Below are 25,704 nucleotides of genomic sequence, written 5' to 3' on the forward strand. Positions count from 1 at the left end.
CATTTTAAACTTTGCCTAAAACCGGCCCTGCATAAGAGCTTACACTCTACAGGAGAGAGAGGACCCCACTGCCCATAAGAGCTTACACTCTACAGGAGAGATAGAGAGAGGACCCCACTGACCATAAAAGCTTACACTCTGCTGGAGAGAGAGGACCCCAATGACCATAAGAGCTTACACTCTACAGGAGAGAGAGGACCCCACTGACCATAGGAGCTAACATTCTACAGGAGAGAGAGGACCCCACTGACCATAAGAGCTTACACTCTACAGGAGAGAGAGGACCCCACTGACCATAGGAGCTAACATTCTACAGGAGAGAGAGGACCCCACTGACCATAAGAGCTTACACTCTACAGGAGAGAGAGGACCCCACTGACCATAGGAGCTAACATTCTACAGGAGAGAGAGGACCCCACTGACCATAAGAGCTTACACTCTACAGGAGAGAGAGGACCCCGCTGACCATAAGAGCTTACACTCTACAGGAGAGAGAGAGAGGACCCAACTGACCATAAGAGCTTACACTCTACAGGAGAGAGAGGACCCCGCTGACCATAAGAGCTTACACTCTACAGGAGAGAGAGGACCTCACTGACCATAAGAGCTTACACTCTACAGGAGAGAGAGAGAGGACCCAACTGACCATAAGAGCTTACACTCTACAGGAGAGAGAGGACCCCGCTGACCATAAGAGCTTACACTCTACAGGAGAGAGAGAGAGAACCCCACTGACCATAAGAGATTACACTCTACAGGAGAGAGAGAGAACCCCACTGACCATAAGAGCTTAACACTCTACAGGAGAGAGAGGACCCCACTGACCATAGGAGCTAACATTTTACAGGAGAGAGAGGACCCCACTGACCATAGGAGCTAACATTCTACAGGAGAGAGAGGACCCCACTGACCATAAGAGCTTACACTCTACAGTAGAGAGAGGACCCCACTGACCATAGGAGCTAACATTCTACAGGAGAGAGAGGACACCACTGACCATAAGAGCTTACACTCTCCAGGAGAGAGAGGACCCCACTGACCATAAGAGCTTACACTCTACAGGAGAGAGAAAACCCCGATGACCATAAGAGCTTACACTCTACATGAGAGAGAGGACCCCACTGACCATAAGCGCTTAACACTCTACAGGAGAGAGAGAACCCCGATGACCATAAGAGCTTACACTCTACAGGAGAGAGAGAACCCCACTGACCATAAGCGCTTAACACTCTACAGGAGAGAGAGAACCCCACTAACCATAAGAGATTACACTCTACAGGAGAGAGAGAGGACCCCACTGACCATAAGAGCTTAACACTCTACAGGAGAGAGAGGACCCCACTGACCATAGGAGCTAACATTCTACAGGAGAGAGAGGACACCACTGACCATAAGAGCTTACACTCTCCAGGAGAGAGAGGACCCCACTGACCATAAGAGCTTACACTCTACAGGAGAGAGAAAACCCCGATGACCATAAGAGCTTACACTCTACATGAGAGAGAGGACCCCACTGACCATAAGCGCTTAACACTCTACAGGAGAGAGAGAACCCCGATGACCATAAGAGCTTAACACTCTACAGGAGAGAGAGGACCCCACTGACCATAAGCGCTTAACACTCTACAGGAGAGAGAGAACCCCACTGACCATAAGCGCTTAACACTCTACAGGAGAGAGAGAACCCCACTAACCATAAGAGCTTACACTCTACAGGAGAGAGAGGACCCCACTGACCATTACAGCTTACACTCTACCGGAGAGAGAGAATCCCGCTAACCATAAGAGCTTAAAAGAGTTACATTGATGAACAAAATACAGAGAGTCCTTGATCTTGGAACGTAGTGATCAAAAAAGCCTTACAGGTTAAAGAAAATCATTGGAAGTGGAGTCAGCTCCCATCCACCAAAAAAAGCAGATTTTTTAGATAAGGCTGAAGTCAGAGCAATGGTGCGGAGAAAATACAAAGTGAAATCAGGACGGTTCAATCAATAATGAGAGCTGATTTCCAGTCTTCCCGGTGGAGCGCTCTTACCAGTGGCATCCGGGAGTCATCCTCCATTACTACCTGAGCGGATATTGAATGTTCTCTTGCAGCTGTCAGGCCCATTTCTCCTAAAATTAGGGGCTTTGACGTAAAAAATGTTGAAGAATCGCTGATATTAATAAGAATTGTCAGCAAACATATTGGGTTGGGTTGGTGAAGACGACACCAGAAGTTCTGTTTGTCTTCCATATCCTGGCAGCTGTGCTATTAAGGATCCTCTCAATAGATAATAATTTCCTGATATAAGGGCCACTCAATAACATAATTGACGCCCCCACAGTGATCAGTTATGATTTGTACAAGTACCCAGCAATAAGTGCTTAGCTTTCCTACAGCGCCACCACAGGTGAAATGAAGCACTACACAGTTTTTAATGAAATGAAGATCAGGGTCCTCCAGGGTGGCAGATGCTCTTTGTAGCCATTGATGGTTGAGAGTCATGAACCTTAGCAGAGGATTTAAAACAAGGATTTTTCAAACCAGAAAACTCCCTTAAGGTGCCTCCACAGAAAGTGCATGTGCTTTATAGTATTTTTTTCTCACCCTAGAGATTGGTTCACAGTAACACGGCTCAGTACTGCTATATAATGTTCTCCATGCAATTGCTACTTTCTAGTTCTTATCTCACCCAAATTGGATTCAAAGCTACATTGCTCATTACCACTGTTTTATCACCTTCATACAGCTGCTGCTTAGTAGTGTTTATATCACCTCAGAGCTGGAATCACATCTGCACTGCTCAGTGCTGCTGTATAATAAAATTTGTACAGCTGCTGCTTTCTAGTGTTTATATCACCCCAGAACTGTATTCACATATACACTGATCAGTACTGCTGTACAATGACCTCCATACAGCTGCTGCTTTCCAATGTTTTCCTCACTCCAGAGCTAGATTCACAGCTACACTACTCAGTACTGTTGTATAATGTTTTCCATGCTGCAGCATATGAACAAACGCTACATAAAGACAGGAGGCAAGGATTCCTTCATGTCAGAGTGTGCTGTGCTATGAATTGGAGACATCTAAGCAGCTAGTGACAGAAAACGGCTCTGTCGTACATTTTTGGTACTTAGAGGTTTTGTAAGTAAGAATTATAAAACTGTGCTGATTTGTGATAAAATGACATTTTCAGAACATTTTTTCTGCAGCGATGTGGCGTTGTCTTTTTGCCTAAGCGATTTACTTTGTTCACTTTGCTGATTGGTCTGAATCAATGATTTACAAGACGACAGAATATCATGGCAAACCGTAGGAAAGCGGAGAATCACAAAATATCTGACCCCCGTGGTGATACCTCATCAATTATTGACCTCTACAGGCCGCATGGAGCTGCAGGTAATGCCCGGAGAGCAGAGCGTTCTTGTGATAGTTGCTCTTTTTGGATCACGCCATGGGGCCCTTTATAGAAATCTTTCTCCATTTATTTCTCCTTAAATAATTTATCGCGAATGAGACAAAGCAGACTGGAAATCACCGGGATGTGAGCTGAAGGCTGACGACGAGCCGAGCCCTGCGCGGGGTCAGAGCGCGGAGACTGGAGGGAATCATCGTCGTCTCGGGATCATCTGCCGAAAAGAATGTTCTGCATTTCCTAATTCCATCAGTTGTTTTCCATATGGGAAAAAGTAACTCTGCTCCTTATAGGGGTCCGCTGACCTGAATTTTTTTTATACTGTCATTTGCTATTGGGGAGGGGTCTTAAAGAGGTTTTCCACTACTTTAACATTGATGGACCCCTGTACCCACCGATCAGCTGTTCCTGGTGTCCGTGGCACCTGGACCTGACCAGTTATGGAGCTTCACAACGCAGCTCCTTCAACACTATAGTGAGACCGGCACATCCGCCATCTATTCACATCAATGTTCAGTACCCGGCCGCAGCCACTAGACAGCAGACAAAGCTCCATAACTGGTCAGTCCTGGCCAATACCGAGAACATCTCATCAGCGGGGTGCCTGGTGTTGCACCTTCACCGATCAGACACTGATGACCTCTCCTAAAGATAGGTCAGCAGTGTTAGAGTAGTGGACAACCTACCTGGACCAATGATGGATTTAGGTTCCTCAAGCCCACCAGGGGTGACTATTCACCATCACTTCCTTCTGTAGGAAATTTGCATCCATCTTCAGATAACAGCACTGTGACCAACTGGTGGATCCCATAGCAATCAAGTTAGTCAATCAGATCCCGATATGGTGAAAGCAGTCTCAGTCCTAAACACAGTGGGGCACTAAGGGGCTGTTCCGTTGTGTATGTAATGACAACCCTTTAGATTTCAAGGCAGATAAATGCAGTGTGCCCTGATAAGTCATTGAGGACTTTGGTGGGGTCTCAGTTCTCTGGCACAGCTATTAGGGTCATTGACCTCATTAAATTGGTTGTCTAAAGATCATAAATGGTTAAAATTAAAGTTTTTAATTTAGCTTCTATTAAAAATTGTCTCTGTTCTCAAGAACAAATCATTTTATTAGTCTTTTGGTCTGGGAGCTGAGACTGTCCACACGCCTCTATGACTGAAAGCCGGCGGCTCCTGGGAGGAATAAAGTTAATTTTCTCCCAGTAGCCATACTTTCAGTACTGTGGCCAGGCATCTTTCAAAGTCTATGTTCACATGTTGCTTTTTTGCTGCTTTTTCTCTGCAGACAAGTCCTGATTTCTTGGCAGTAAAAAACTGTAGACAAAAACAAGATTTGCTGGCTTTTTCAGGATCCCAATGTTCAGCTTTGCTTCCACCACAGAAGTATCAACAATGCAAGGTGTTAGGACACCAATGCAAGAGGTAAGTGACAGCATAAAACATTTTTGGAAAAAATGACAATTTGATGAAATTATTTTGTGGAAAAAAGATTTATATGTCTGAAAAAATTCTGAACCAAACAGTTAACATGAATTTATTAAATAATACACAATTACATAACAGCAGGGAAGGTAAACTGGTTGGGAATAGTTTACCCAAGACACTGAGTATTCAGTATTGAGCTCAAGCTATGTTTACTTTCACACCTTTTTTCGGCCTTTTAGTTGTCAGGAATTGTTTACTTTCACACCTTGGTCGGCCTTTTAGTTGTCAGGTATTGTTTACTTTCACACCTAGGTCGGCCCTTGAGTTGGTCAGGTATTGTTTACCTTCACACCTTGGTCAGCCAATGTTTACTTTGCTCACATCACTAATTTATTTAAACTGTACTAATCCTAACATCCATTCTCAAGTGAAGAGACCGAGACATTATGGTTTAAACTTGGGAAAAATCACAAAAAATAAATGTTTCACATCCTGCTGTTCCTTCTTTTCCTTAACTAAAAACGATGCAAACACCGATGGCAACATTTTTTTGCTGCATTTTACTGTTTTTTTTCCCCACTTACTCATTGCTTCCTATGGGTGAAAAAGCACTGCAAAAACCCTGAAAGAAGTGACATGCTGCAGTTTTCCAATTCAGTCAGGAAAAAAAAAACCAATGTGTGTGTATGGTACAAAGATATACATCTTTCCTGTGTGTGTATGAGATTTTTCAAATCTCATAGCTTTTACTGGTACTGTAAAACGCAGCTTTTAGGCTAGTTTCACACTTGCTTTTTTTTGCAGCGCGTTTTTCCCGCAAAAAAACGCATTGAAAAAACGCATACAAACGCATACAGATGCTGCGTTTTTTTCAAGCATTTTTATGAGCATGCATGAAAAAAACGCAGCGTTTTGATGCGTTTGTATGCGTTTTTAGTGCGTTTTTACCGCGTTTGCGTTTTTTTCCAACATTAGGTGGCCCCTCACACTAACGCAAACCATGACTTTACTAACCCTAACCCTGACCCTAACCCTGACCCTAACCCTAACCCTAACCCTGACCCTGACCCTAACCCTAACCCTTAACCAAACCATACCCTGATCCTAACCCTTAACCAAACCATACCCTGATCCTAACCCTAACCCTGACCCTAACCCTAACCCTAACCCTGACCCTAACCCAAACCCTAACCCTGACCCTGATCCTAACCCTAACCCTTAACCAAACCATACCCTGATCCTAACCCTAACCCTAACCCTGACCCTAACCCTAACTCTAACCCTGACCCTGACCCTAACCCTAACCCTTAACCAAACCATACCCTGATCCTAACCCTAACCCTTAACCAAACCATACCCTGATCCTAACCCTAACCCTGACCCTAACCCTAACCCTAACCCTGACCCTAACCCTAACCCTGACCCTAACCCTAACCCTAACCCTGACCCTGACCCTAACCCTTAACCAAACCATACCCTGATCCTAACCCTAACCCTGACCCTAACCCTAACCCTGACCCTAACCCTGACCCTAACCCTAACCCTAACCCTGACCCTGACCCTAACCCTAACCCTTAACCAAACCATACCCTGATCCTAACCCTGACCCTAACCCTAACCCTAACCCTGACCCTAACCCTAACCCTGACCCTAACCCTAACCCTAACCCTGACCCTGACCCTAACCCTAACCCTAACCCTGACCCTGACCCTACCCCTAACCCTTAACCAAACCATACCCTGACCCTAACCCTAACCCTAACCCTGACCCTAACCCTAACCCTAACCCTTAACCAAACCATACCCTGATCCTAACCCTAACCCTGACCCTGACCCTAACCCTAACCCTAAACCCCCTTAACTAACCCTAACTCTAACCCAAACCCCTAAATTCCATTGTCTAAACTAATGGTAAAAAAAAAAAAACGCATGTGCAAAAAAACGCATACATAAGCATGCCAATGCGCACATATGCTCACCATAGACTTATAATGGGTGTCTTGCTGTAAAAAAACGCATTGCGCGCGCATGCGTTTTTTTGAGGCAAGTCGGACGCCCAAAAAATGCAACAGTTTGCATTTTGTGCCCCCGAGCGCATACCGCAAAAAAACGCATGCGCGGAAAAACGCGTACAAACGCATGTGTATGCGCACATAAGCGCATCCCATGCAAAGTATAGGACAAAAACGCATGCGCTATTTAGCGCTAAAATACCGCGGAAAAAAAACGCAAATGTGAAACCAGCCTCATTTTGCATAAAAAATGCAACAAAAACGCAATGTGTGAACATAGCCTAACGCTATTATACTGCAGATTAACCATATATCTGCAGGCTAATCGTGTTATCTGATGTGACAGGTTCCCTTTAAATAGTGTCATTTCAACAATCTTTGCATAATTCAATAGTGCAAGCAAATATAAGACACTGTGTAAACTGTATAGATACAATCAGACAAATATGCTCTTTTCTCTACATATGAGCCACTTCTCCTCTTCCTTCTGGCTCCTGATTTCATCATTCAGTCTGAAAAACTGCTAAAATTTTGGTCAAAACATTGCAGACTGACATCTTAATTTTGGATCAGATTATAGCTACCTACTGGAGCCTAAAGTGAGAGAACACCCCAGGGCTGGAGTTGCAGCTGCACTGCTCAGTACATCTGTATAATCTTTCCTTGCTGCTGCTTTTCCTGAACTTGTGCTACATAGAGAGAGGATAGCAGGAATCCCTCATGCCTGTATATGCTGTGGATGGGAGATTTCATATTAGGATGCATGTAAGATGTCAACTAGTCTTCACCCACTAGCTCAGAGACAACTGAAAAACAGAGCTAGAGCCTGCGGAATGGAAAACTAGTGAAAAGTGCAGGATTCAGATCACGTAATGGTCAGAAATAATGCATGCATGCATGATGGGACATTGTGAAATGGAGATCTGATAGCCACCTTGGGATGATGACATGAAAGATAATCCAGAAATATTTGCACAATAAATTGTTTCTCACATTAATCTATGCTCATATTAGTTCATACAGATATCATAGTCTGATCATAGGGAACCTGGCCCCTTTTATAATCGACTATCGTCATGAGACTCCTGTACCGATGATCGAGATAAAAAGCTGCAACAAGTGGAGCTCAGTACTGCCCTCTAGCGAAGCCCTGTGTGCACTGTATAACATTGATTAACAAGGGACTGGATCATATGGAAACCTGACTGCCTCAATACAAAATATCCGGAAATGTCACTTTGGATCTGTGACTTACAGGATGGAGTCGGGGTGCACCCATACTACGATCTAATGGACACTGTCAGCTGGATCAGTCTGGGATCCTCCACGATCCGTTACCTGATCTCTTACCTGTGATCATGTGTTTCCACAATCATGTCAGCGCGAGAAAAAGGGTCATTTATACTGAAACGTCGCCAGGACACACGGGCGAAAGAGAGGAACTAAAAAAGAGCAGCCTACCTTTACATCTCTAGATAGATAATAGACAGTATTTTTATATAGCGCTAACATATTCTGTAGAGCTTTACAGTTTGCACATATTATCATCGCTGTCCCCAATGGGGCTCACAATCTACATTCCCTATCAGTATGTCTTTGGAATGTGGGAGGAAACTGGAGATCCCGGAGGAAACTCACACAAACACAGGGAGAACACACAAACTCCTTGCAGATGTTGTCCTTGGTGGGATTCGAATCCAGGACCCCAGCGCTGCAAGAAACAGTGCTAACCACTGAGCCACCATCCCGCCCTCAGATAATAGATAGATAATAGATAGATAGCTAGATAATAGATAGATAGATAATAGATGGTTAATAGATAGATAGATAATAGATAGATAGATAGAGAGATAATAGATAGATAGAGAGATAATAGATAGATAGCTAGATAGATAATAGATAGATAGATAGATAGATGATAGATAGATAATAGATAGATAGATAGATAGATAATAGATAGATAGATAGATAGATAGAGAATAGATAGATAGATAATAGATAGACTGATAGATAGATAGATTGATTGATAGATAGATAGATAGATAGATAAATGGATATAAAGATATATATATATGTAATAGATAGATAATAGATAGATAGATACATGATAGATAGATAGATAGATAGATAGATAGATAGATAGATAGATAGATAATAGATAAATTCCCTATAATATTTGTGCATGTTTCCACCTAGTGGCTTCTACAGTGATTTATAAGACGTCGCGCTGAGCTGTGAATTATATTCTTTGCCCTCACATCTCTGGATCATTAGTCTTGGATTCTCCTTTTGACCTGGTAGAATGTTTTCTCCTGGAGATCAGTCCTTTGGATGAACCATGTTTTTTTTTCTAAGTAGGTTCAATATTCAGTACGGATTCATTTATTTTCTGACTCCCAATTCCCTGCACATAGGGATATATCAGTCTAGAACCTTCTCGCAGCCACCACTAGGGGGAGCTTACTGCGTACAATGTTGACATTGAAATCAATCTCCTGAGCTCCCCCTAGTGGAGGCTGCAGGGAGGTAGAATGATAACTTCACAGTGTCGTTGCTGGGGGTTTGGAGCTCTGTATATGAGACATTAACCCCCCTATAACGATAGATCAAATACAAATCAGCACAAAATGGCAGGATGATAAAGCGTGGAAACTGTGACTGAAGAGTGATTACAGGGTCGGTTATTATGAATGGAGACGGTAAAGCCATGATTTGAGGACGATTCATTTTCCCGTAGAGACACACGATGTGTTCACCGCGGCGTAGTGTGACATCGACAGGTGGCAGCAGGTGTGTTGTAGGATCTATCGGAAGGTGCGGAGATCCCGGTGGTGCGTGCTGTAGGGTGGGCGCAGACTGGTGGAGAGTGAGGGGCACCGAGCGTGGAGAGATTAGTGAGACAGCTGGGGAGGGAACAAGGGGGGAGACCGCTCAGAGCAGAAAGCGTCTCCACGAGACCCCGAACTGGAGGAGCAGAGGCATTTATAAGTCAGGAAGCCCGAGACCCTACACAGAGACCGGGCGGACCCCCGAGAGGAGACCAAAAATGGGGGGACACATGTTATATCACAGGGACGGCTGCCGGTCTCATCTGCTCCCACAGTAGGTCATGAGGGGACAAGCTCATCTCTTCCACCAGGATTCCTTGTGGCCGCCTCACAGGGCTCAGACACCGGCCCGGCTCCGGCACCATGGTGCCCATTAGGAGGCTCGTCTGTATCTTCTCCTTGCTGCCTCTCGCTTCTCTTCTTCAGGGTGAGTGTCCTCATCGCACTAATTGCTCCTTAGGACCAAGTTCCTTGTCTCTTTGCATTTCGGATCGTGCAGCATTTAGTTGGGTAGGACTGTTAAATCTCGAGTTAATTGGAAGTAGACGGGTCCAGGGGTCAAGCCTCGTTGACTTCAATTATCCCAGGAAGAACACCATATGTGTTGCCGTATGACAGCATTGCTTTTGACACAATGGGTTAACGGAGGACCACTATTTTTGTAAATATGGTTCTTTAATTAAATTTCATTTTTGTAACGTTCATCATTCTGTACAGATTCGTGTCCTTCAGTGATTAGAGCTCATTTTTCTAATACGGAGCTCTATATCCCTCATATTGTCATAGAATGACATCATAACCTTCAGGCTGACTGCAGCCACCACTAGGGGGAGCACACTGCATACTGGGATGTTATTGAACTCAGTGCACAACATGTATTCACCGAGCTCACCCTAGTGGTGACTTCAGGCAGCCAGAATAATAATTAATGTGAATTTCTGATGTCAATTTCAGAAAAATAGAGCACTTATCACTGCAAAAATATAATATGATAGTATTCAGCAGCTATTTTTTTTTTAAGTTAAATTAACTTTAAGGGAGTTGTCCAATTGTATCTAGTCATTAAGTATCCGTAAGATAGGTGATAACTTGCTATTGGGTGGAAATCTGATTGCTGGGATTCCCACCAATCGCGAGAGGGGGGATCTGAAATAGCATCAGAAGGGGAATTTTCCATTGATTCTACAGGGAAAATACTAATACTAATTTGTGGAAAATACTGATGGAATAATACTTTGAGCTTTAACTTCATAGTTTTTCTTCTTTGTGCTAAAATGTTCAAAATAGTTTACATTTCCTTTTTTTTTACATCTTTTATGTAACAATTTTATTACTCTAGCTCTAACCAGAGCCCTAAGCCTAACTCTTAGCCTGACCCTAGTACTAAGCCTAACCCTAAGCCTAACTAATAGCCTAATCCTAGCCCTAAGTCTAACTCTTAGCCTAACCATAACCCTAAGCCTAACTGCTAGCCTACCCCTAGCCCTAAGCCTAACTAATAGCCTATTCCTAGCCCTAAGTCTAGCTCTTAGCCTAACCCTAGCCATAAGCCTCTCTTAGCCTAACCCTAGCCTTAAGCCTAACTCCTAGCCTAATCCTAGCCGTAAGCCTAACTCTTAGCCTAGCCCTAAGCCTAACTCCTAGCCTAGCCCTAAGCCTAACTCTAGCCTTAAGCCTAACTAATAGCCTAACCCTAGCCCTAAGCCTAACACTTAGCCTAGCCCTAAGCCTAACTCCTAGCCTAACTGTAGCCCTAAGCCTAACTCCTAGCCTAACCCTAGCCCTAAGCCTATCTAAAAGCCTAACCCTAGCCCTAAGTCTACCTCTTAGCCTAACCATAGCCCTAAGCCAAACTCTTAGCCTAACTCTAGCCCTAAACATAACTCCTAGCCTAACCGTAGCCCTAAGCCTAACTCCTAGCCTAACCCTAGCCCTAAGCCTAACTCTTAGCCTAACCTTAGCCTTAAGGCTAATAGCCTAACCCTAGCCCTAAGTCTAACTCTTAGCCTAACCCTAGCCCTAAGCCTAACTCTTAGCCTAGCCCTAAGCCTAACCGTAGCCCTAAGCCTAACTCCTAGCCTAACCCTAGCCCTAAACCTAACTCTTAGCCTAAGCCTAACCCTAACCCTAGCTCTAAGCCTAACTCCTAGCCTAACTCTAGCCTTTCACCTTAATCAATCGCTTACCCTACTTAAGTTTAGAAAAAGTGTACAAATATAAAAGCCATTCAAGGTTATGGAGGAAGATAGCATTGAATCATGTGCACTTCATGTATTACAGGAGATTCATTCTGTGCATTATACTTGATTCAGTGCTGTCTTTATTCATTACATGCTAATCTTCTGTCTTTTCCATTGCTGCTTATGCAGAAAGCAGCAGTGGAGATAGGTTTGGCTGATGCGCTCTGCATAGGCAGCAACAAAGATGACAAAGCTCGCTTCATTATACAGAGCTTTGTGATTTCAGTTGCTGCCTATGCAGAGCACAGTAGCACTGGATAAGTACTCACTGCACACTTGCAAGTACTTCACAATGTGGGCAGCATGGGAGATGGAGGCAGAAATTCAAAGCCCCATTATACTTTAGGGACAATTAATCAAATCTGGGGTTCCTTACATTTGTTTTTCATACATCAGTTGCAGTTAGACGCACAAAATTCATTAAGATTCGTGTGCCTGGATTCAGATTTCAGAATTTTTCATCTTCTCCTTCTTCCAATAATGATAACTATTTTGTTTTAGTCGACATAGACATCTGGGGTCTTCTTTTTGCAGGACAATTTTTAGTTTTTAATGATACCATTTCTTTTATCATATAAGTATATATATTGAAAATTGGGGAATAATATGTTTTGTAGGTGTTGCTGTACGGAGGTGACGGAGGCCGCCATATGCTTCCCTCTCTTTGAACATTGTTCACATTTTATGCGTGCGGTTCCAGAGCGTTTATAAGTGTTAATGAGTTTATATACTTCAATGTGAATGTATTTGATATGTATTGTGTGTAGGATTAGGGATAGCACAGGATAGCAGAGGGACTAGATTAGTGGGGCACACTAGAGGTAGGGAATAAGAGACTTATAGTAAGTAGATATAGTTAGCATAGGGGTTTCCCAGACTGGGAGGAGTTACAGAGGGGTGTAGTGTAGAGCAGTGATTGCTGGAAAGAGACAGGGATTGTCCAGGAAGAGCAGTGAATGCTAGGACGGGACAGGGATTGTCCAGGGAGAGCAGTGAGTGCCAAGATGGGACAAGGATTGTCCAGGAAGAGAAGTGAATGCTAGGATGGGACAGGGATTGTCCAGGAAGAGCAGTGATTGCTAGGACGGGACAGGGATTGTCCAGGAAGAGCAGTGAATGCTAGGACGGGACAGGGATTGTCCAGGAAGAGCAGTGATTGCTAGGATAGGACAGGGATTGTCCAGGAAGAGCAGTGAATGCTAGTACGGGACAGGGATTGTCCAGGAAGAACAGTGATTGCAAGAACAGGACAGAGATTTTCCTGGAAGAGCAGTGAGTGCCAAGACGGGACAAGGATTGTCCAGGAAGAGCATTGAATGCTAGGACGGGACAGGGATTGTCCAGGAGGACAGGAAAGCCCAAGAAAGTCTTAGTTACTCACCGGTTAACGGTGTTTTTCGGAGTCCATGACAGCACCACCTGAGAGGGGATCTGCCCTTCAGGAACAGGAAACCTACAGATACAAAAGGGCGGCACCTCTCCCATGCATCAGTTGGATTACAGAGCACAAGAGGACCACAATGGTTAATGGCAAAATTTATATACAGTACTTTTACACAACTATTCCTTACCAGTGTACATACAAGAGGAAGAAGTGCACACCCAAATTTAAACTAAAGGGAGGGAATATACGGGTGCTGTCATGGACTCCGAAAAACACCGTTAACCGGTGAGTAACTAAGACTTTATCGGTCGTCCATGACAGCACCACCTGAGAGAATTACAGAGTAATCACCACTTTAGGGGGGGACTACAGCCTGCAGAACCCTGATACCGAAGGAGAGGTCTGCAGAAGCACCCAAGTCTAGCCTATAATGACTATAAAAAGTGCTCGGAGAGGACCAAGTGGCTGCCTTACAAATCTGGTCGATGGAGACTTCCGATCTCTCGGCCCACGAGGTCGCCACGGCTCTGGTGGAATGCGCCTTCAATTTCTCCGGAGCTACTCTACCTTTTGAGGTATAAGCTAACGAGATTGCTTCTCTACCCTCTAGACAAGTTATTTCTTTCTAGCCACCACTCCAGGGACTCTATTGTGTTTCTGGATAAGGTCAGTCGACCTTCTAAGTTACCCCCAAGAATCCTTTGATACCATAAAACTTCGCCCTGTAGAGTTCTCGTATGAACTTGGGCCCACTGGACCGCGGGAATGCAGGACGAGAGGGAACCCAACAGGGACATGGCTTTCCTGAGGGACATGGAGGGGTTGTTGGAAGCGTTCAGGACCCGGCCATGCAGGTGCAGCAGCTTCTCTGGGGGCAGACGGCATTCCTGCTTTTTAGAATCTATGGTTAGGCCTAAAAATTGTTGAATTTTTAATGGCTGCAAACGGGATTTTTTGATATTAAGTAGCCATCCCAACCGCTCTAGAGCCGCCGTTGTTTTCTGTAATTGTTCTAAACACTGCTCGGCTGAACTGCCTATTATAAGGAGGTCATCTAGGTAGGGAACGACTAGAATGTTTAGCTCGTGAAGGTGGGCCATCACCTCTGCCATCACTTTGGTGAATACTCGGGGCGCAACTGCCACCCCGAAGGGTAAGGCCGCGTACTGGAAGTGCTGGATTGACCCCTCCAACTGAACCGCCAGTCTAAGGAAAGGTTGGTGTGCTAGACATATGGGTATATGGTAGTAAGCGTCTTTCAGATCTAGGACCACCATGAAGTAGTTTTGAAACAGCATTTTTATTGCGGTGTTAATAGTTTCCATTTTAAACGGACGTACGACCAAGAATTTATTGAGGGTTTTTAGGTTAAATATAGCCCTAAATGAGTCGTCCGGTTTACGGACCAAGAACAGGGGGGAATAGAAGCCTTTCCCCCTCTCTTCCTCTGGAACTCTCGTCAGGACTTTTTTGTCCAGTAGCTCGAGGACCTCGGTCTCCAGGGCAGCTTGTTCTAGCGGGGAAGATTTGAGCGGAGTTACCCTGAACCGATCTTGGGGAACGCAGGGGAACTCTAGGTGCAGTCCTGTAGCTATCACCCCCAGTATCCAGCTGCTATTTGAGTTTCTGGCCCAGGCCGGGTAGAAGGCAGATAATCTTCCTCCTACCGGGGCCACTAGTCATTGGGGCGGCTTCTTATTATCCCGTGATGGACCTTCTTGGCGCCCCCCTCCTCCGAACATGAAGCCCGTACCTCTGGTTTTCTTGTTGTCCCATCTGTTCTGATCTCTGGCCTGCCTCCTGCGGGAATACCCTTTCCTAGAAAAGGGACGTATCCAGGATGTATTCGGCAGACTCGGAAATTTCTTTTTCTCATCCCCGGCTTTCTCTAACAGTTCGTCTAGGACGGGGCCGAACAAGTATTCACCCTCACAGGGGATAGAACAGAGATGGGACCTGGCTTGGATATCTCCCGGCCAGTATTTTAACCAGAGGGCTCTTCGGGCTGAATTAGACAAACTTGCAGACCTGGCCGCCATGCTTATTGAGTCTGCCGAGGCATCTGCCAGAAAGGCAGCAGCATTTTGGATAATTGGAAGAGACTTACGGATGGAAGCTCTCGAGGTTCCCTCCTTTAGCTGGGAGTCCAATTGATCCAGCCAAACCATCATGGATCTGGCTGCGCACGTGGCTGCTATTGCTGGCCTTAGGGCGCCTGCTGACATCTCCCATGTGCCCTTTAAAAAGGAATCTGCCTTTTTATCTAGAGGGTCTTTAAGGGAGGCCATGTCGTCGAAGAGTATAGATGACTTTTTGGAGGCCTTAGCTACCGCTGCATCCAGCTTGGGGGCCTTATCCCATCGATTTACTATTGGGTCCTCAAAGGGGTATCTTCGCTTGAAAGCAGGCGGCATAGAACCCCTTTTTTCCGTTTTTTTCCACTCCCTGTCTATCAGGCTCTGGACTCTTTCGTTTAATGGAAAAGTCTTTTGCTTTCTGGGGTCTAGACCCCCGAACATAATGTCCTGAGCAGACAGTTCTGTCTTTTTTTCTTCTATCCCCATGGTTGACCTTATGGTTCTAATTAATTTATCCATTTGGTCCAAGGGAAAACAGAACCGGCTGGAATCCTCTTCGGAAGAAGAAGAGGAGGCCGAGGACTCTGAGGAGATATCTTCCCTCCTAGGGCCGACTGAAGATTCTGAGCCTGAAACACTAGCCCGTCTTCTTTTAGAAGAATCTTCTTTTGATAGGGCTTTTATTTCAGTCCTGATTAACTGCCTCAGGTCTGTAGCGAAGCTTGGAGCTTCTTCCGCTACCTGCATAAATAGGGAAGAGTGTAAGAGTCTGATACTCCACTCACGTTCTACCCCTCATCTCCGTCCCTACCGTCTGTCTCACGCAAGACTGACACAATCTTTTAGGGTGGCCATCTGGTAAGGGGCAACTACAGAGGGCACATTCCTTGTGCTTCTGCTTCCCTGTGGCCTTCTTCCCCTGAGAATCAAAAAACATAAGGGGACACTTCATCAGGGTACATTCTCGCAGATCTCTTACCCTTGCAGATGAGGACAGGTACCGGATCATGGGGGGCTGAAGGAGGATCCTTTGACCTAGAGGAACTACTGTGGCTCTGTCCACTCGATCGTCCCTCCTTCCGCCTCTTAGGCTGGTCACTAAGGTGCTTTGCCACGGGCTGCACCTCTTGTGGGTCCATGGGGGCTTCTGTCGTGTCCATCGCTGGGCCCCCAGAAGCACCTCAGCAGCAATGCCTTCTGTCTTAAGAAGGCTTCCCCTCCGGATCAGCAGGAACTCTGTCCGGCGTTCGGGCCCCCCATTGGACCGCTCCTCGCGATCCTCCCCCTCCCCTTCAGGTGCCCGGCCCCCTCAGGCGGCGGGCGCGCATCGGCGCGCGTCCACAACAACCGGAAGTCGACCGGCATCCGACTTCCGGTTTCATAGAATCATAGAATCATAGAATCGTAAAGTTGGAAGGGACCTCCTGGGCCATCTGGTCCAACCCCCTGCTCAAAGCAGGATTCGCTAAATCATCCCAGTCAGATGTTTGTCCAGCCTCTGTTTGAAGACTTCCATTGAAGGAGAACTCACCACTTCTCATGGCAGCCTGTTCCACTCATTGATCACTCTAACTGTCAAAAAGTTTTTTCTAATATCTAATCTGTGTCTCCTCCCATTCAGTTTCATCCCATTGCTTCTAGTCTTTCCTTGTGCAAATGAGAATAAAGTTGATCCTTCTACAATGTGACAGCCCTTTAGATATTTGTAGACAGCTATTAAGTCTCCTCTCAGTCTTCTCTTTTGCAAACTAAACATTCCCAAATCCTGCAACCTTTCCTCATAAGACAGGGTTTGCAGACCGGTCACCATTCTGGTCGCTCTTTTCTGAACTTGCTCCAGTTTGTTGATGTCTTTTTTAAAATGTGGTGCCCAAAACTGGACACAATATTCCAGATGAGGTCTGACCAAAGAGGAGTAGAGGGAAATAATGACTTCACGTGATCTAGACTGTATGTTTCTGTTAATACATCCTAGAATTGCATTTGCCTTTTTTGCTGCTGCATCACACTGTTGACTCATATTCAGTCTGTGATCTATTAGTATACCCAAGTCTTTTTCACATGTGCTGTCACTTAGCCCTATTCCTCCCATTCTATATATGCTTTTTTCATTTTTATTGCCCAGATGTAGTACTTTGCATTTCTCCCTGTTAAAAACCATTCTGTTAGTTGCTGCCCACTTCTCCAGTTTATTTAAGCTAGGCCCCGCCCCCTCCGCCACGTCACTTCCTCCGCGCGCCAGAGGCTGCGGGGACGCGCGGCAAGGGGCTAGCACTGCGCCGCCGGCTCGGAACCGCCGCTCCCTTTGTGGGACACCGCCGGTGGCACCCGCCCGAACGGACCGCACCCCCGGGGGAAGGAGACACAGGGGGACCCGCTTACCTCACCGGCTCCATGGAGAAGGCGCCCACCGGACCCTGTCTCCGCCTGCTCTTACCACTGCCGTGGAAATCCTACCCGGACCCACCGTGGCGCATCCAGGGCCTCCAGCGAGACCGAGGTAGGAGAACCCCCCGCTACCTGAGTCGGTGCGCTGGCCTGGGAATTCAGTTATCCATGACGGACGATCTGTAGGGAGTTCTGTCCTTGTTAGGAACAGGAAACCAACTGATGCGTGGGAGAGGTGCCGCCCTTTTGTATCTGTAGGTTTCCTGTTCCTGAAGGGCGGATCCCCTCTCAGGTGGTGCTGTCATGGACGACCGATAAATGTCACTCTGTATGCACTGTGTCACCTCTGTTTTGATAACCTTGCTGATAGGTAAAGTTAACCTGTTAGGAGTGGACAGCTGTCACTGGAGTTGTTTGTGAGACCCATGTAGCTGAAGCTGGAATGAGCAAAGCAGAGGGAACTCCAGTGATCAACGTGAGTGTTCTGTTGCGCTCGTTACACATACAGCAGAAAGGACATTATGTTTCATCTGTGGGGCGCCAGGGTGTGGGAACACTACAGCCTGTTGCCACAACTACCACCTTACATTACAACATCATTCTGATATCTCTAGTGCTTAATAGGCACCATAACATTTTCTTGGGCAGCTCTAATGCTTACAAGGCTCCATGACAATATCCTGGACATCTCTGGTGCTTACTAGGCACCACTGTGTCATCCTGCACATCTCTCGAGATTACAATTCACCACAATGTAATCCTGAACATTTCTGGTGCTTACTTGGCACCACAGTGTCATCCTGGATTTCTCTGGAGCTTACTAGGCCTCCTAATGTCATCCTGGACATATCTGGTGTTTATAAAGCTCCACAAAGTCATCTTGGACATCTCTGGTGCTTACTGAGCACTGCAGTATCATTCTGGATAGCTCTAGAGTTTACTAAGCCCCACAATGTAATCATGGGAATCTCTGAAGTTTAGTAGACACAACAATGTCATCCTGGACATCTTTATAGCTTACTGGGACTATAATGTCATCCAGGACACCTCTGTTGTTTATAAAGCTGCACAAAGTCATCCTAAAGTTCTCTAGTACTTACTAGGCCCTGCAATGTCATCCTGGGCACCTCTGGTGCGTTCTAAGCCCCACAATGTCATCCTGGACATGTCTGGTGCTTACCAGGCTCCATAGTATTTTCTTGGGTATCTATGGTGCTTACAAGGCTCCGCGACAATATCCTGGACATGTCTGCCACTTACTATGTGGCGCCCCTGAGGGTTTAGTCGCCACAGAGGTACTGCACCTCCTCCTGTGGTGTGGTACCCCACCATCCAGGTAAGGTGGGGACACCTGACCACACTCCAACACCTGCATCCCACACAACATATTAGTGTAGCAAAGCACCCTTTGGTGGCTCCCTGCTTGGAATACGAAGCGTGCTGGGAGGCGGGTGGAGTTTAGTTTGCATCAAAAGAGCGGGAAGAATTTAGGATTTAGTCAGTCTGACAGAGTCAGAGGATGAGTGAAGATCCCCTGAGTGGGATGGAGGAAGGAAGTGCTGCAGCCGACCTCAGTAACATGGGTCCGCTGGCACAGGAAAGGAACATTGATAGAAAGCCTAACTCTCCATAAGAAGGAAAGGATTAGTACGGAACATGAGGAGAAGAAGAGAACTAAGGATTAGGGTTAGAGGAGAACCCTTCCCAAGTTCTAAGCGCAAGGCCGGGGTCCGGTCCCCGAGGTTGTATGCATACTAATGGTCCTGCAGCAGACACTGGAGGAATAGAAGTTGTCACAACTTTATTCCCACACCAGACTTGGGGGCACAATAACTTTGTGAGTGAGCCGGGACTTAGTAGCAAGGAGTCCCCAAAGCAGGCTACAGCTGTCTGCAGTACAAGTAGAGTTCATAGGAACATCTGAAAGGAGGAACTCCAGTGTAACTCAGTACTGTGAGTACTTCACTAAAGGCGCTAAGAGGGAGACGTTCAGAAAAGGCACATGTTGGCAGAGTGTTGGAAAGGAGTACTTCATCTTGCCTGGAAGTTGGCTGAGCTCCTGACCCGGAGGACACGACATGGATATGGGCTCTTGTGCCACAACAGACTGTGAGTAAAGCTTTGGAACTACATGCCCTGGTGTCCTCCACTTATTCCTGCGTCAACCTGCCTGGCACTGCTACATCCCCTGCGCCCGACACTACACCATCTACGTGTCACTTCACCTACTCTGCCCTGGGACTACAGCCCTGCCTGTGGAGGGCTATAACATCATTGCTGCACCCCACCATCTGTCCCAGAGGATCAGTCTGCAGCGTCGGCTTAACATCTTCATTGCCGAACACCACAGGTGGCATCACGACTCATTCATTCATAAACTCTAATCATCATAAGCACTCTGAACATTCCCCTTTTACAATGGGCACCCAGGGCCACGGGCCGGGTCCCAGCTGCCGTGACATCTCCCATTGAAGCTCATCGGGCCCGGTACCGAGTACCCCACAGCCCTGGGAGGGTGACCCAACTACGCCCTACAATATCATCCTGGACATCTCTGGTGCTTACTATGCTCACAATGTCATCCTGCATATCTTTGGACCTTACTAGACCCCACACTGTAATCCTGGGAATCTCTAGTGCTAATTAGGCCCCATATTGTAATTCTGGACATCTGTGGTGTTGATAAAGTGGCAGAAAGTAATCCTGGAGATCTATAATGGTTATTAGGCCTCAAATGTCATCATGGACATCTCCGGTGCTTACTAGGCATTGTAACATTTTCCTGGACACATCTAGTGCTTACTATGCACCACAATTTCACCGTGAGCACCTCTGCTGCTTTTTAAGCCCCACAATGTCATCCTGGAAATCGCTGATGCTTACCAGGCCCCATAAAGTCATCATGGAGGTCTATAGTGCTCATCAAGCCCTACATTGTCATCCTGGGCATTTCTGGTGCTTCCTAGGCCCTGCAATCGTAGCCTGAGCACTTCTGGTGTTTACTAAGCCCCGCAACATCATTCTGGAAATCTTTGGTGCTTACAAGTCCCAACAAAATCATCATGGCCATCTCTGGTGCTTAGTTACTATATCTCGCAAAGTCATTCTAGAGATCTCTAGTGCTCATTAGGCCCCACCATGTCATCCTGGGCCTCTATAGTGCTTACTAGGAAACCTCTGGTGTTTACTAGGCCCTGCAATGTCATCCTGGAAACCTCTGGTGTTTACTAGGCTCCATAATGTCATCCTGAGTCATCTCTGGTGTTTACTAGGCCTCGTAATGTCATCCTGAGTCATCTCTGGTGTTTACTAGGCCCTGTAATGTCATCCTGGACATCTCTATTGTTTACTAGGCCCCACAATTTCATCCTGGAAACCTCTGGTGTTTACTAGGCCCCGTAATGTTATCCTGGACATCTCTGGTACTTACTAGGCCCCGTAATGTCATCCTGGGCATCTCTGGTGCTGATGTAGTGACACTGGACTGAGAAAGTGGAAGAGGCTCCCAGGATGCTGCTGCGAAGATGCCAGATACAGAAGAGAAGACCAGAAGCCAAGAAGGCTCTGATTGGACATAGACCAGGACAGTGGAAAGAAAATTATTCACCTCTATGTGTTCATCATAGTTCTCAGTGCCAACCAGTCTTTCCTTCATTAGTGAACTACAGAAAGGGAGCAATGAACTTATGTAAAATGAACAATAAAATAAAGGAGTATTGACCATTTTCATATTCTTCATAGAGTTGTACAGGGGGAACCAACACAATATCCTCCCCTCCCCCCATTGTAGACACATTGGTGGGAAGAAAGCAAGACTGGAGCCTCTTGTTCTATCTAATGGAGGGAGTCTGAGCAATCTGAACACCACTGATCTAAGAATGTTAAAGGGGTCACTAAATTCTATCAACCATCTTAGAAATCCCAAGTTTATAGAGGGAGGGTTCCTCTATTTGGGATTCTCATCTCCTGAACATCTCTAAACCCCAGAGCACAAAAACTTAGGGTGGGAAATATAAATTAATATTCATGTCGCCACTCACCTGTCCTGCTGCCTCGACAGCCCACCGTTGGTCCTCTTCCTCTTCTCCACCTGGCCTCTTCCTCTGTCCCCCTGTATATAACATCATCCCCGGTAATCTTCACTCTGAACCAAAGATGTCTGTGACTTCTTGACATGCACCACCTAAGGCGCTAACTGGACCTTATGGCATCATGCACACCATGACAGCACAATGTCATGAGGCTTAGTTTTTTATGAAGGTGGCCATAAAGTCCGTCATCCATCGGGCAGGAAAGAGAAGAAGATTGGACAGATCAGAGGACTGGACGGTGTGCCGCGACCTATGATTTTATTTTTTAACACTTTTCCTGGCTGTTTACAGTCCAACAAAAATACAGCCAACCACCATTTTGCTGAATATGCACAAAGCAAATACCAAAATTTCGGATTCAGGAGAATCAAACTTTTTTTTGGAAAAATTAAAGGCAAATTTGCCTTGAACAAAGTCACTCATCTCTGCTGACCTCAACATTTTGTAGACCCTGAGCTACCCAAATTAGCCATTTTGGACAACTTAACTTTCCATCTGGCAGTCGGACAGATCCTAAACAAGTTGATGCGGAATGAGAAGAGAGTTTCCTGTATAGCAGACAGAACTTATAGCTACATGTCCTAAAATGATTGTCCCCTACAAGCGAAGAAAGGTGGTTGACTGTGGTTTAAAGACTACGTTGGGGATTTTTCTTCTTCAAAATATTGTTTGATTTGGAACTACCTCCTTGTCCTGCCTCCATATTCCGGTCTCCATGTCTCCAACATCTTCCAGTTCATTTCATTGACTAATGTAGATCCAGGGGGAAATTAAGGACAATTCTTTAGGCACCTAACATGAAACTACTTAGAGTGAGAATAGAAAGCGTGTCAGGGACATATGACATTCCGTGCGAGAATCCCTCGCTGAGACGAGCTCTGTGTCACACTGCATGGCAGACGTCACCCACCCTGCGCCACGGGCCATCACTCAAACAATGCGGGTCTAAACCGGGGCTGGTCTCAGCTGCTACATGCATGCCGTATGACCTACTTTCTGATCCTGCAGATTAAAAAACATACAAACACTCCAGAAAGAAATGCCAGGAGATACGAGAAAAAGGAAAGGCGCAATTAACATCGGAGAGTCCTTGGAAGGCAAACACACAAAAATGTGAGTACAGCCTCGGGAGCAATGAAAATACTAAAATAGGAACAATCTGGAGGCAAAACTAAAGCACCTGGTCTCCAGTGCAAAAGCTGAAATCTACGAAGAGCCATTTATGATATTGGGGTCCATGCATGTAGTAGGGGGTCTACAGGCTCCATCTGGCACCACTGCCCACGTGCAACCTCTACACCCTGTTCTAGCTACAACTCTGGAGCAAGGACCTCAGATACAAATGTAGTCCATAAATGTGGGGGGAGGGAACAAGAACAAGACCCCCCTAGGCACAAGCATGTCCATTGCCTATCACTTTATGTAGGAAAAAAAAGTGGCACAATTAGAAGTTTTCTGGAATATTTGAAAAGTTGGCAAAGAGTAGAAAATTTTACATCATTACCAAGGAGCAGATGGTGTAGTTGAAGCTACTGAATGTACAGGTACAACCTCAGATGGTCTCCAACAACATATAACAGAGGTGCAGTAACAGACCGATCCAATTCTAGAGATTAAGTTTCAAATTGTAAAATTTTAATTGTAAAACTGTAAGCTCGGTTTATAGACAAACAACCACAAATGGTAGATGTGAACGTTCAGATGGTAAAAGTGCCACTATAGATACTGGTGATGTAACTACAGATGGTAAAGGTTCAAAAGGTGCAGCCTAAGATGGCAGACGTGCAGTCACAGATGGTAAAGGTGCAGTCACAGATGGTAGAAATGTTAGATTAGATAGTAGAATTGCTATCAAAGATGGTGATGGTGCAGTCGCAGGGGGCAGACGTGCAGTTCCAGATGGTTGAAGAGCAACCAAACATAACATAGATGAAGTCACAGACAGTAAAAGTGCATCCACTACAAGTGTAGAGGTGCGAGCTTAGAAGGCAGAATTTCAGCATTAGTTTGCAGAGGTGAAATCACAGATGATAGAAGTGGACGTATAGATGATGAAAGTACAACCATAGAAAGTGGTGATGGCATTAAATGATAGAAAGGTGCAGATTAAGATGGCAGAGGTGCAGTTACAGATGGCTGAAGACCAACCACAAATAACATACAGTAGGTACAGTCACAGACAGTAAAGGTGCAGTCACAGATGGTAAAAGTGCATCCACTGATTGTAGAAGTGTGAGCATAGATGGTAGAACTGCAGGACCAGTTTGGAGAAGTGAAATCTCAGATGGTAGAAGTGCTATTATAGTAGGTGGCTATGCAACTATAGCTGGCAGGGGTGCATTCATCGATAGAATCGATGCAACCTAAAATGCCAGAGATAGTCACAGATGGTAAAGGTACAGTCACATATAGTAGAAGTGCAATCACATATAGCACAGGCACAGTCTCAGATGGTAAAAGTGTATTCACATAAAGCATAGATGCAGTCACAGATGGTAGAAGAGCAATCACATATAGCCCAGGTACAGTCACCGATGGTAAAGGTGTAATCACATAAAGCATAGAAACAGTCACAGATGATAAAGGTACAGTCACAGATGGTAAAAGAGTAATCACAAAAAAGCATAGATGCAGTCATAGATGATAGAAAAGCAACCACATATAGCCCAGGTACAGTCACAGATGGTAAAGGAGCAGTCACATGTAGGGAGGGTGACCTGACGGACGGACGGACTAGTCAGAGTGAAGAAGGAAAGGTTTGCACAGTGTAGGTAGGTGTCAGTTATTACAGTGGGGAAACAGCTAGGAAAGTGTAGTGGATGTGCAGTACCTTGGGTTGACCATTAGATGGCAGGGAGGAGTGTGAGCAAAGGACTTGACAACAGCTTAGGGCTTTAGAAACCGTTGGTCATGGGGGGCGGGGTTACAGTGACAGGGGATCGAGAGAGCTATAAATACTGAGGGAGGGTTCCAGAAGGGTCCAGTCCCCAGGGGGAGCTCCAGTGGCAGGAGGACTGCGACAGTCTGTGCGCTGTGAGGAGAATCTAAACCAGGGGGACTGAGGAGAGAGAACGTCAGGGGGGTGGTCCTGACAGGAAGAACCGCAGTATAGACGAGGCACTGGGTGTGAGACACCGTATTTGACACGACGACTGATCAGTGGAAGCGCTGTTGGTGTACGGGCCTAAGGCGGCCACAGTGACGGACCTGTCAGGAGCGTCGACGAGTGAGGAGGGGACGGTGTGTGCAGACACGTCCCCAGTGTAACGTACGGTGTGTGAGAAGCGGCCCTGGAAACGGAGGGCCGTGAGGTGAAGGAAGTGCGGTGTGCTTCTGAGGCCGTCAGACGGACGGTGAGTGAAATAAACTTGGACCTGTTGCACCCAGAATCTGCCTCCATCGTGTCTCTGTTTTTATCTCTGCGCGGTAAGAAGAGGGACCACCCCCCCAGCTCGGCCCACCGACCCTACACCCATATGGTAGAAGTGCTATCGAGGATGATGATGATTCAATCACAGGGGGCAGAGGTGCCATCTCAGATGGTAGAGGAGTAACTAGAGGTAGAAGAGGTGCAATCACAAATGGCAGAATTAACATCTCAAATTTTTGTAGCCTCAGATGGAAGAAGACCACCCACACTACCATGATGACATGGGTGTAATCATAGATGTTACACGTTCAGGCACTAAGGTTAGAGGTGTAATTCCAGAGATTACTGGTATAATGACAGATTGTTGAAGTTTGTAGTCAGATAGTGGAAGTGCAAGCTCAGTTCATAGATGTGCAATCTCGGATAGTAGAGGTGAAAGGTGGAAAGGTAAATCCATGGTATCAACCATTAAAATAGAGAATGC

General features: G+C 45.9%; 1 protein-coding gene across 1 annotated transcript in view; it reads left to right on the top strand.

Annotated features, from left to right (window-relative positions):
• The first annotated feature begins 3,286 nt into the window (after positions 1-3,286).
• LOC141056095 (ephrin type-B receptor 5-like) overlaps positions 3,287-25,704 on the top strand; it is a 96,683-nt gene continuing 74,265 nt past the window's right edge. Inside the window, exons 1-4 of the mRNA XM_073552752.1 lie at positions 3,287-3,383; positions 3,502-3,673; positions 3,742-3,874; positions 4,691-4,827. Coding sequence (XP_073408853.1) covers positions 3,287-3,383; positions 3,502-3,673; positions 3,742-3,874; positions 4,691-4,827 — 539 coding nt within the window. The remainder of the gene's footprint in view (positions 3,384-3,501; positions 3,674-3,741; positions 3,875-4,690; positions 4,828-25,704) is intronic.

The sequence above is a fragment of the Dendrobates tinctorius genome, unplaced genomic scaffold, assembly GCF_039654945.1.
Source record: "Dendrobates tinctorius isolate UK_male_01 unplaced genomic scaffold, ASM3965494v1 ptg000196l, whole genome shotgun sequence".
In the NCBI taxonomy this organism is placed as follows: domain Eukaryota; kingdom Metazoa; phylum Chordata; class Amphibia; order Anura; family Dendrobatidae; genus Dendrobates; species Dendrobates tinctorius.